General features: G+C 35.1%; 1 protein-coding gene across 2 annotated transcripts in view; it reads left to right on the top strand.

Annotated features, from left to right (window-relative positions):
• LOC121313433 (RB1-inducible coiled-coil protein 1-like) overlaps positions 1 to 13,575 on the top strand; it is a 49,660-nt gene that overhangs the window by 30,894 nt on the left and 5,191 nt on the right. For both annotated transcript variants that reach the window (XM_041245959.1, XM_041245960.1), the window contains 4 exons: positions 995 to 1,121; positions 1,337 to 3,246; positions 8,502 to 8,682; positions 12,259 to 12,367. In XM_041245959.1, the coding sequence (XP_041101893.1) occupies positions 995 to 1,121; positions 1,337 to 3,246; positions 8,502 to 8,682; positions 12,259 to 12,367 (2,327 nt within the window). The remainder of the gene's footprint in view (positions 1 to 994; positions 1,122 to 1,336; positions 3,247 to 8,501; positions 8,683 to 12,258; positions 12,368 to 13,575) is intronic.

The raw sequence follows: 13,575 nt of genomic DNA, 5'->3' as shown, positions 1-13,575 counted from the left end.
ATTAGCACTTGGCTATCATTAATCCGTTGAAATGATATTGAAATGTATTCAAATGAAGAAAGATCATGGAATTAAGCAGGGATCTGGAATACTAAGTGGGCGCAAACATTATAATGAGATGTAAGCATTTGGCCTTGCACTTGGGCAATTGCTGACCTTGCAAAAACTTTGCACCTCCACTTACAAGGTGCAAACCATTGTAGAAGTGGGTAATTAAGAGCTGTTTAAAACCATACATCTTCAGTGACCTGTCATTGACCTCAGGATGGCTGCTGTGATACATTTGCAGTGATGCTTGGCTCCAGTTGACGGCAGTTGGGAAAACCTTCAGAGGAGAAGGGCAAGAGAAGACCCTGCATAGTCAAACTCAGGGTCACTGTTAGGGATGCCGGAGGATGTAGTGTTAAGGCGGTATCATCTCGCTTCACAGGTCATCCTAGACCTAACATCTGAATTTCACCTTTTCATCACCTGGTTGACTGTCCTCCTGGTAACAGCGACAGCATTGACATTCTCCATTATAGATACCCATATGGCCTCTGTGGTAGCATAACTGATGTCTGAGCTCACCTCTCACCTTGGCTGTAAGTGCGGCCGCTAAATAGCCAGATGCACAAGCGACCCTTGTTATCATGATTGCAGCTCATTATTTGTGTGTTGAGTAATTTGCATTGCTCAAAGTTTACATAAGCCGCAGTAAAAAATCATTGCCTGGCCGCTAGGCAGTTTGGATTTTGCAGTCGCAATTGTTTGCACTACGTCTAGCCTTACATCAGCCCCACTGTGCCCTAAATTATATATTTTAGTTTAAAGTCAAATCCAGCATGAACAACTACTTAAACACATTTTTATAGATGGGTATCTCTAGTTATTTTTAGTGATGAAGTTTAATCACGGGTAAAAATAAAACAGTTACAAATAAAATTAATAAATTCAAGCATATTTATGTATTTAACTCTGCCGTTTTGTTTTATTCATTGTCTTAACTTTTCAGGGTTCCAACACTTTGTGGCTTTGAGCCTTTACACCAGCACGTACAGGTCCTTCACCAACTGGTAAAAGCTACTCAGAGTGTGGATGAAATGTCACAAACCATAACAGACCTACTGAGTGAGCAAAAGGTACCTGGCATAATTATTGTCATTGAAAGCTACACATTTATTTATTTGTTTATTTTTTATTTTTATTTTTTTAGCTTTATTGAATGAAAAGCAAAACAAAAAAAAAAAAAAAACATGTTGATACAGAGATAGAGATAAATTGGAATGTTATTAGTCTTGTTACAATTTTTAATATGACTTTTTTTTCAATAATATTTATTTGATTTTCCATACAGGCATCCAGTAGTCAGCCTACTCCAAAATGCACTGCAGTACAAAGGTCAGAAAGCACAATAGGAGCCACATCTACCTCTTCAAAAACTCCACCGTCACTCAGCCTTCAGGATCCCATATGTCAACCTCTGAGTGTCCATGGCCCATTAGAAGATTTATCTCCAGATAGCATTGATGCCCATACATTTGACTTTGAGACCATTGGCCATCCAAACATGGATACACTTTTAAAACAAGGATCTCTAGACTTGGACTCCTTAACAGAAAGCCCCGAGTCAGACTTCATGTCTGCGGTTAATGAGTTTGTCATTGAGGAAAACTTGACTTCTCCTAACGCAATCAGTGATCCACAAAGCCCTGAGATGATGGTAGAATCTCTTTATTCCTCTGTCATTAATGCAATCGACAATAGGCGCATCCAAGATACAACCACTTTGGAAAAGGAGAACACTGAAGTTGCAATGTTGAAAGTATGCGTTGAAAAATACAGGTCAGCTGCTGAGGAATCACAGGGCAGTTTAAAGAGCATCAAGGAGGATCTTTGTCATTTTAGAGGACTGGTTCAAAAGGAGCAGAGAGATTTTAGCTTTGCTTTAAAATCTGTAACGGGAGAAGTAAGAAACATAATTGATAATATTAAGTATTCCCACAATGAGAACTTAAAAGAAATGTATCAACATGAACTACAAATCCTTCAAAGGGATTATGAAGATGAAACACAAAGATTGAGGGAAGAATCGGATTTGAACCAGAAAAACCTGGAGGAATTCAAAAAGGTGTTGGTAGAGCTGGAAGAGGGCATCAAAAATAAAGAAAATGAAATTTCTTTGTTAAAAAATGAAAAAGACATGTTTGTAACATCAGAAAGTAGCAAAGATCAAAAGCTGCTTGACTTGGAGCAAAAAATGCTAGACCAAAACAGTGAAATACAAGAGCTATTGCAGTCTAAAGAGTCACTGAAAGGAGATTTAGAAAAAGTATATCTTGAGTTTGAAGATAACAAGCAAAAACTAAAGCTTGAATTTGAGAACCTTGAAAAGTGTCACTTAAAGGAACTGGAGGAAAGGCTACAGATCAGGCATGCTAAAGAACTGAATGAATACCAAGAAAACATAGTAAAAGAAAACCAAGAAAAGCTGCAACAAATGCAAGAACTCCATGCGTCAGAAGTTCAAGGATATGAAAATAAACTGAAGGAACTTGAAGTCAAAGTTTCTGAGCTATCTGATATGAGGTGTAAGATAGAGGTTGAAATAGCCCTGAAGGAAACAGAGACAGAAGAATTAAGACTGCTTTTGGAGGAAACCAGATCTCAGCAGCAGGAGACTGTGAGGTTCGAGGTTGAAAAAGAAACTGAGTCTTTGAGAAAAGAGATTAAAGATCAAAAACATCAACTTCAGTCTATGAATGATGAGTATGAAGTTGAACTTGAGGAGCTGAGAGCTCTAATGAGAATTGATAAAGATCATTGTATCTCTGAGTTAGTTGACAGTCATAAAGAAGAAACCACTCTTCTCCACTCTGAGCTAATATCTTTACAGAAAAAAGCTATGGATGTTGAAAGGGGCCTTAAAGAACAAATTAGGCAGCTTCAGAATGACTGTGATAATCAGATTAAAGCCAAAGAGAAAGAAAAAGAAGAAAAGGAAAGAGCTTTTCAGGAGCAGCAACGACATTTTCATACAGTTATATGTGGTCTTCAGGAAGAAAAAAAACTTCTGTCAAGCAATCTGGAGCAGGAGAAACAGACTGTTATGCAGATTTTAAACAAGGAAAAGGAGGAAGCCGTCAAAGCTGCCCTGGCAGATGCCTTTAAAGACTTTGAACACCAGAAGGAGGCTATTGAAGAAAAGCTGTTAGAAAAGGTCAAACAACTTGAGAATCAGTTGAAAGAAAAAAGCTTTATTGAAAGGTAAAGTTAAGAACTCAGAAACTTACAATCAATTAGCCAGAAAGCATACACTATTGACAACCAAATCATCATTTTCATGTGTCCCATTTGGAATCTAGGACCACATGAGTTACAGTTTCGATGCTCAGCTACCTAATTTGGTTTGAACAGAATTTGGAGTGCTGGAAAGCACCCTCTTTGAAGTGCATTCTTGCTTTTAAAAATATTTAAGTTCAATTACACCGTGTAACAATTTATTTATTTATTTTTGTTCCTGGGTAGTAAGTGTTATTTCCTAATTGCTTATGCCTCAAAAGTATAGGAAATGGCTATTATTCCCCACAAACTTTGCTTTTGTGACCAGGACAGTGATATTTCAAAATATCACTATTTCCAATGGGAAAACAGGCAAATGTGTGTCTTTTCGTTCACATAACGTCAGAAAAAAACAACATATGAATCCAAATGAACATGTATTTATACTAAAGTAATACAAAAATGACTACAAAAGATTTAGAAGTGAGTAGTTTTTCGAGATTTACGATTATACTGTATTTATTGTACACATTTGCCCGTTTTCCATTTGGAAATAGTGATATTTTGACACCCAAGTGGTTTACATTTGAAAAAAGGGATATTTTTTCAACAAAAGATAATAGTATACTATAATATACATTATATATTATATATCTATCATATATTATATTTATATATATATATATATATATATATATATATATATATATATATATATATATATATATATATATATATATATATATATATATATATATATATATATATAATATGATATATATATATATAGTATATAAAATATAATATATATAATATATATATATATATATATATATATATATATATATATATATAATATATATATATATATATATATATATATATATATATATATATATATATAGATATAGATAGATAGATATAGATAGATAGATAGATATATGGATACTGTTGTGATGGTAATATTAAAGATGAGAGGTTCAACAGTACAGCTGAGGTTTTTTTAAAACGTAGTGTTTCAATGCTGTACAGGCATTTTATGTCGTTATCCGTTACAGTTTCAGTTTATATTTGGGTGATTGCCTTTACCTTTAATTAATTTCCTGTTCCTCTGCAGTTTCTCTGAGATACGAATTTTCCAGCTTTACATAATTTTGTTGTTGATCATTAATGAACATTTATGGACTGTGGGTGTTGTTGAGTGATTGAAAATTAGACATTTTGTGTTTGAATTGAAAGTGATGGTCGCGAGGAGTTGAATGGGTCAAAGTTAAAGTTTATTTTCCTCTAGAGGAATTAACACTTTTGGAAGTCACTACTGTGATTTTATATATATATATATATATAGGGATGTAATTTAAGCCTCCAAATGGCAATCGAATAATTGGGCACACAAAATCAAATCGTTTGAATAAGTTTCAATGATTGTACTGCCCTCATACATTTTCACTCCATCCCCCCCACCCCGACGTGATTATTTTAATGTCATTGCTGTTAAGTAAAAGCTTGTGCACAACAATTGAATTGGGTAATTACGCCTTGGTAGCGTCAGGAGAAAAAATAAATAAACACAACATCATTCACAACAAGCCTAAAAGCAAGTTTAACATACTGCAGAGGTGTTAGTAAAATATTTATTACAGTACTTCGGAATGTAATCTATATAAACTAGAGATGAGTTTATGAAAACCATCATGTTAATACTGTGCATAATGCGGAGGTCCCTGCCTAAACATCATCATAATAATAATAATACAAATAAATTGCGTTTAACATCACAGATGTTAACGTTATTGAGTATTGTTATGTTCATTATATTCATTCATTATATAACAGTTCATATTGAAACTCCAAAGAAGCGCAAACTGTATACAGTCAGTTTTCTTCAATGTGCACAATGTGTTTTACAGGCAGGAATATAAGCCTGTCGTCCTGCTCTGGATGTAGGGCAGCACGCTTTTTTGTTTGTTTACATCGAAAACACAGAGGGGCATACTTACAAAGCATTTTCAAAATTGATTTGCTGGTAGGGTGGGACCAGCAAATCAGATGCTCGTTAACACAAGTAGGAAAAGAAAAGCATGCCCACTTCTTGTCTGGCAGAAATACTGTAAATAGCAAGGCAGGGCATTTGGTGCATTTTCGTTGATAAACTTAATGTTATTAATTATGCGCATTACAAATATTTTATTACTGAATCGATTATTCAGTATGTATATCTGTGTATAATGAGGAATGGAATCAATCGGAAACTCTATTTTCGTAACAGCCCTAATATATGTGTGTGTATATATATAATTGTAACTGAGCTGCAACTCTCTCGGGTTCGTTGCCCCTTTAAAAACCACTGACCCGACACAGGAACTTGCAGATTTAGCGTGGTTGTGCACTTTTATTTACAATAACAAAAGAAATAAAATAGAAACAAAAACCTAGCTCACACTGGAGCACTAACTAAACTTTTCAAAAACAAAACACTAAACTAACAAACTGGACAGCTAAGCTGCTTACCAGTAACAAAACACCAAATAAATACAAACAAAACAATACAAGGTTCACACAGTACCTTTTCTCAGTAGGCTTGTGCACACTCTCAAGCGGGCTCTCCACACAGCAGCAGCCCTGAACAGACTGGCTGCTTCCTTTAAATACCCTGCACCTGGCTCTAATTTACAATGATAGCCAGGTGCAGGTGCAAATCGACAAGTGCATTTGCACAGGTTTTTTTTTGTTTTTTTTTAGCAGGGAGGAATTAACCCTCTCCCTGTATATATATATATATATATATATATATATATATATATATATATATATATATATATATATATATATATAGACACACACACACACACACATACAGGTAGTGGACAAAAAAAATGTAAACACCTGGGTAAATGAGGGACACCAAGTATATTGAAAGCAAGAGCTTCCACACAGATGTGGCTTATGTGTTAATTAAGCAAATAACATCCCAGCATGCTTAGGGTCATGTATAAAAATGCTGGACAGTCCTGGTTGCGTATAATTATGGCTAGCATGGCTGCAAGAGGAGACCTCAGTGACTTTGAAAGAGGGATGATTGTTGGGGCGCATTTGGCAGGAGCTTCAGTGACCAAGACAGCTCAACTTGCTGATGTTTCACGAGCAACGGTGTCCAAGGTGATGTCGGCATGGAACTCCGAGGGAAAGACATCATCAGTAAAGGGCAACAGTGTGTGGAAGAGCATACTCCAGGATTGTGATATCTGTGCATTAATTTGAAGTGCCAGACAAAACAGGCGAGCAACTGAAGGTCAATTGACTGCAAATTTCAACCTGGGGTGGGAGCAGCCAGTTTCATCAAAAACGGTCCACCGAGAACTCCACTGACTGGGATACCATAGTTAGTTTGCAGTGCACAAACTGCTCATCACACCTGGCAATGCACATTTGCGAGTCCAGTGGTGCAAAGAGCACAGGCAATAGACTACCGAGCAGTGGAGAAAAGTGATATGATCAGATGAATCATCCTTCACCATTTTCTCGACAAATGGACGAGTGCACGTGTGGCACCAACCTAAAGAACTCTACAGTCCTGAGTGCTTGGTTCCAACAGTGAAGGGTTCTGGTGGTTCCGTAATGTTGTGGGGCACATTTTCCAGGCATGGTTTGGGTGCACTCATTCCCTTAGAAGGCAAGGTCAATGCTAATCACTGCTTAATGGTACTGAGTGATCATCTTCACCCCATGTTGCAGCATTTCTTTCCTGCCGGGGGGGGTGTCTTCCAGGAAGACATTGTCCCCATCCACAGAGCACGCGTGGTCGCCCAGTGGTTTGATGATATCTGATATCATCCATATGCTATGACCTTCTCAGTCACCAGATCTGAACCCAATCAAGCATTTATGGGATATTCAGGAACAATGCCTGAGACAGCATTTTCCACCTCCATCAACCAGTCGTGAGTTGATTGGCTTTCTCATGGAAGAATGGTGCCGTATCCCTCCTGCAGAATTCCAGAGGCTGGTAGACTCTATGCCACGGCACATACAAGCCACACTGGCTGCAAATAACAAGCAAAAAAAAAGGTTTGTTAAAGGGTAACCCTCATACAAAAGTCTCTAGCTTCAATAGCTTTGAGTAAAAGGTTGACTTAAGGTCGATGGGTCAGCCATCAACTAACTGTCAATTGCTGTAGAACTTTTGACTCCTCAACATTAGTGTTGGAACAATAATGACATTTTTGTATCACGATTATCATCCACAAAGTGTCACTGTAACTGCAGTTATAACAGTAGATTGTTTACTGAAAATGAACACCCTTGTCAGAGGTAATGCCATGCTTTATTGACCACAAATATTTCCAACTATCTTTTAAAACAAAATTATTAAAGGTAATACAAAAACTCCTGTTATTTATAACAAAAAATAAATACTGCCTAACTTTTAGCTACTCTTATAGAGGTTACTCAGTGGTGTATTACAAAATAAAAAATACAACATATGATGCAGATGGTGATTATAATAATAATAATTATTATTATTATTATTATTATTATTATTATTATTATTATTATTATTATTATTATTAAACATTTTGGGATATTTCACATTTTATTGGACTGGAAGGTTGAAAGAATTGGTAGCATATCAAATGTGCTTGCTTGATCTCTGTTTGTCTGGCACAGACTTGTGTATCAGCATTAAATGCAGTGGGATAGGTACTATATTAGACAGGTTACAAACAACTGGAGCCCAGCTACAAGTACAGAGGTGGAGATATATGTGTTAGTAGCATGGCATATTGTCAGTGGGTCATTTCACAGAATATTGCATGGTGTTGAGGTTTCGTCCAAATACGCATTCATTATTGTCTTCCTTTGATTGTGTACAGTATTAGGTAATAAGGTGATACAGGTGATCATCATAACCAAAAAAGTGCAATTTTATAAAAAATAAATCTGTTATGAAACTTTGTTACAATAATATCATCGAGCTATCAATTGGCATATCAACACTACTTCACACTATCAATTTTCTCGTCGTATGACACAAAGCCAATACATGAACACCTTTTAATGGGTGTAAAAGTTAAACAAAAATATGTACACATTTTTATGCATGTTTATAACATTTTTCATATTAGTCTTTTTTTCCAGCTTTATTGAGTCTTACTTAACTCACTGTGATTTCTCAACAGTTAGAATATTATTTTGCTTATTTGTTTATGTGCTGTTGTGTTTTTGTTTTTGTTATGTAGAGAGGTTTTGACATCTAGTCATACTGAGGCACTTGCTGGGAAACCACTAAGTATTAATGCAGATCTTCAGGAAAAGTTACACGAAGAAAGGGCATCTTTACTGGGACAACTTGAAAGGCTTGAAAAAACAAAGAACGAAGAAATGCAGAACCTTAAAACATCATTGATAGCAGAGCAGCAGGTAAAATGAATGAATATCAAAAACATTGCTGTTTTAACTGAAACATCTGGTGTCACTTTCTCACCAATCTACCCTTAATGTAAATCCTAAAAGCTGTCAGTCGCTCCACTTTGGTACAACCACGTGTTGCGGCAGCTGTTTAAATGACGTCATTTCTTTTCATTTACATCCTTACCACTTTTTGCAGTTGCATCTTTGGGGTGTGTTTCAGATCTTTTATGATTGTTTTTCTGGATACTATGAATATAGATCTTGGTGTCATGCTTTCCACACTTATTTGACCCTTCAGATTACAATTGCAGTACTTGAAGTACTGCAATTTGGGATTCCTATAGCCAGAGTACCACTTATACATTTAAGTATTTAAAATAAAAAAAAAGGTGTTAAACAATCATGCTCGTTTAAAAATCATTTGGAGATCATTTTGTGACTTTTAAATTAGACACCATTAAAGTGCAATTAGCAGACACTCAAGTTAAACTTAACCTAAAGAACAATACAGTGTTATACATCCCCACGTGTTGCTACAACTGTTTAAATAACTTACCTGTAATGTCATTGTTAACATCCTGACAGCTTTTTACACTTATAACTTTAAAGTCTGTTTCAAAGGTCTTTTCAAAATGTCAGCTGTAGTGCACTGGGGTTTGAGATCTGTCCTCTAAATCACTGCAGGAAGAGTGATTTAGAAAAAAAAGAAAAACATAACAAGTGCTCTGGCTTTTCTGTTCAGCACCACATCATGGATCGTTATTGCTGTGTTACCTGTTTGACAATGTGGGCATTAATCCTTACACTATCCGTGTAATAGAGCAGACATTTTGAAAAGTGCTTTGAAAGTTATAAGTTTTAAAAGTTGTCAGGATGTTACAATGAAAATAAGTGACAGGTATGTTATTTACAGTTGTCATGTTTGGACAGGTAACATTATATTTTTCGAAACTCTTCAACTTACTTTAAATAAACCTCACATTAATTGTATAAAAATGAAAGGGTGTTCACAGGATGTGGATGAATTTCTCTGTCCAAACATAGTTCTGTTTTTACGCCACATGTTTTCAGATGTACATACTGTTTAGGTCATGGTTTTCATGGCTCAGTTTTTTAAATTTTATTTATAACTATGGTGAAGGATATGCGTGTTACTCATATACTTGTTTTTTTGCTTTCTTTTGTAACACATCCAGCAAGAACTGGAACAAAAATAAGTCAGCTAGATCTGTGGAAATTTGGCTGTTTGTCTCCCAGTTTGTCCCTTGTGAGGTTTGTTACCTCAGTAGGAGGTCATACAGATGGTTCATAATGATTCATGTGGGAGTGTTTATGTGTTACTAAAGGTTGAAATGGTTGTACAAAAGTCCACATGCCTCTGCACTCCTTCATATTGTTCTTATGGCTTTTTAATGGGAGAAATTTAAAATAATGTTTACCATCCTTCTTCACTGTTCCTCACTCAGAGATATATTAGGTTTATTATAACTGCATGTTTGGATCAGACAGTTAACTGTGGTGTTACATCATGAATACAATTCATTAAGCAAACACCATAAATAACCTAATTTGCACATTTGCTAGTCTTGGACAACAAAATTTGGTGTATGCACTATTTTTCCTTTTTTCGTAACAGCCAATGCAATTCATTTCCTGCAAGTTACGGGGGGCGGGGGGGGGGGGGGGCTTGGGGAAAACTGAAAATTCACCATTCAAATGTACTGTGGTAAGCTTTTATAAGGGTTAACACTAAGTCAGCATCTTTGGAGAAAAATGTTGTCATTCTGTAGTTCTATGCGACTTCATTCCTTGACATAGACCAGTATCTTTAAAATAGTAATATAGGCATTACAGGTATTTGTACAGTTTGTATTTTGCTTTAATGATATTTCTTTTTGGTTGCTGTCCTGGAAGGGGTATACAAAGGACACTATTTAAACATCTTCTAAAGCTTTCTGTTGAGATTTGTCATTAGTTTTAATGGTCTTTTCATCTTTTTAATCTTGCTAATGGTCTGACCTACATGTTGCAATTAAAAACACCATGAGCAGAAATCTCAAGCACAGATTGATTGAATGTTCTGAATTATTGAAATGGTTTAATCTCCTCTGAACCCTCTTTTTCCCACAGTTACTTACAAATGGAAACATGCAAACTTCCAAAGATTATTTGAACTGTGTTTCTGTATTACTGATCAAAACAAATTAACTTCACTTTGGAACAATCCAGGCCTTCTGAGTCTATAATGAAAGAAATGGTACTCAAAAGTCCAAAGTTGTGAAGTGACTGCATTTAGGGTTCAAAAGGAAGATGAAAGGTCAAATAGAATTCATTTTGTCGCACAAAATATGTGATAGTCAAAATTATTTCTTATGCATCAAATAATCTGTCTTGTCTTTTTATTGTTTTTTGTTATTAGAATTCGTGTCGGAGGTTGGTTATGCTGTATATTGTCATTTGAACCTTGCCCACTGAATTCCCTCTTTTTTTAAATGAAGAGCAAAAAGTGTATTTTAAAATGATAATACCTGGCAACGTACATGCTATACTCAACCCCTGAGTATTTGTTTGGCAGGAAGTTTAATCCAGTCAGGTGCATTGTGAAGCCTGTAGTTTCTTAAACAGGCTATTGTGTACTGGTGCTGGCATGCAAGTATGAAGAATAAAATCTCCAGCCAGTCTGTGAGGGGAAAAAAAAAAAAGCTATAGTAATTAGTAATTAACCAAAATGCACTGCAATTGCAACTCTCTCTCTCTCTCTCTCTCTCTCTCTCTCTCTCTCTCTCTCTATATATATATATTATATATATATATATATATATATATATATATATATATATATATATATATATATATATGGGACTAACTGCAGTCGATGATAGACTTGTCAGCTGTTTGATTATAGTTTTATGGCATTTACACATTTTAAAGTTGGTAGCCTTAATTTAAAACTTTTACTTTGGAATATGCATGTATTGTAAAGACCACACTACAGATGAAAAGATTCTCCTTTCATAGTATCTAATCATCTCATGTGTTGCAGTTTAACAGTCTAGCTGCAATCAGAGCACAATACATTTTATGCTTAATTTGATTTTCAACGCAGTTTGTACATATTTGAAAAAACATGGACATTTGGCAACATCTGTTTTTTTTTTTTTTTTTTTTTTTTTTTTATTTCATTACAGGATGTGAATGGAAAGTATTTTTGAATACTGTGTGAAAGCCTATTCCTAATTACGCATCCTAAAAAGAAATCTGAAAGAGTTTAGATCAGGGTCATTCCAGCTCACGTGGACCATTGCGGGAGTTCCTCGATGGCTAATGTTCGGTTTTGTGGAAATCCCTTGAAACAAGCTTTAAAATTGTATTATCAGTATAAGCAATCCCTCACATAGGCCCCAGAATTTGACTTTAGCAGGTTCAGACACATTCTCCCCATGTCGAGCATACGTTGCATTGCTCTTCTATTCTACCCATGAACCGTTTTGTCCATCACAAATGCTTCTGAGAATAAGAAATACTGGTTCCTGTGTTTGTTTGATATTTGTTGAAAACTTTTTTTTTGTTTTTTTGTTATGGCAGACACATTTCAATACTGTTCTTACAAGAGAAAAAGTGAAGAAGGAACAAATAATAAACGAGTTAAATGATAAGCTGAAAAAGGCAGCACAGCAACAGGAAAGGGACAAAGGTATGTTTTTAAGTACGCTGTTTTTGTTTTGTTACCTACTGTGTTAGTCTGATTGATATGTGGGTATGTTCAGAAATAATATTGTTTGTTAATGCTCATTTGAGTGAAAAGTTAGTGGCAGATTACATTAATAAAGTACACTTAAGTTTCATAATGTGCCTATTTGACCTGAAACCAGTTAAGGCTGTCATATTATGGTCCTGTGAAGTTTTTAAGCACCCATCACAAGGCCCAATTTTTGGATGGGGCGTGGTTCCATTTCAAGTTGATGAATAAATAATGTACTGTATCTATGGGGACTTGTAAGTGGGACATCCCTTCATTAATTTTAGTGCTGCTGAAAAAAATGTAGATTTTAGATTTGTATAAAACAGAAACTTTATTAAAATAAGTACAATTCGAACATCATAATTACTGTAAGTAACTTTTTTATAAAGTATGTGCCATACCACTGAGCCATGTCTGTATGGTGTCACTTTGGACACTTTCTACAAGCTGCATTGGAGAGACAATTTATAAATCAGTGATACTGTGAAAAGTTATACAAGCCAATGTTTGGAATTAACAAGCCTTGGTCAAACAACAATGATACAAAAACAAAGAAAAAAAAACAAAAAAAACATTAGAACAGTACTATACATGAACTGTAGGCGCTTCCTTATGCATTCCTGTCAGCAAATTCTGCAAATTGAGAGTTTTGACATTTTAAAGATGTTTTGTAAAGCTGTTGCATACACATAATATACATGTACAGTATTCAAAGTATTCCTTTGTTATTGTTTTAAATGTAATATTCTCCTTATTACTGCTTTTATCTAATGTACATATACTTATTATTGTTCAAAATAATAATTTCAGCATTAAGACATTATGGAGTGGGATGGGGGAGTGGAGTGATAAAGCAAAATTGTTTTTATTTTGCATTATTATATCGACGTGTAAGGGTGTCTCATTGATATAATTAAAAAATACTTGGTGTATTAATATTTTCTACCTGAGTGAGGTATCAAAAAAACGGTGTGCGGGGAAAAAAAATCTTGAAAAATGGCTGAGGGTCCTTCTAAAGACTTTCACAAAAAGGCAACTAGAAGGTACACCCAATATTTATTTTCCAATGTGTCGGAATGAAGAAAAAAAGACTGCAACATTTGCTCATCAGTGTATTCCTTTCACGGCAGTAAGCAGATTTTTCTTTTTATTCGACATAT

The sequence above is a fragment of the Polyodon spathula genome, chromosome 3 (genome assembly GCF_017654505.1).
Source record: "Polyodon spathula isolate WHYD16114869_AA chromosome 3, ASM1765450v1, whole genome shotgun sequence".
In the NCBI taxonomy this organism is placed as follows: Eukaryota; Metazoa; Chordata; class Actinopteri; order Acipenseriformes; family Polyodontidae; genus Polyodon; species Polyodon spathula.
The sequence above is the reverse complement of the archived record's forward strand: the minus strand, read 5'-3'. Positions and strand labels throughout refer to the sequence as shown.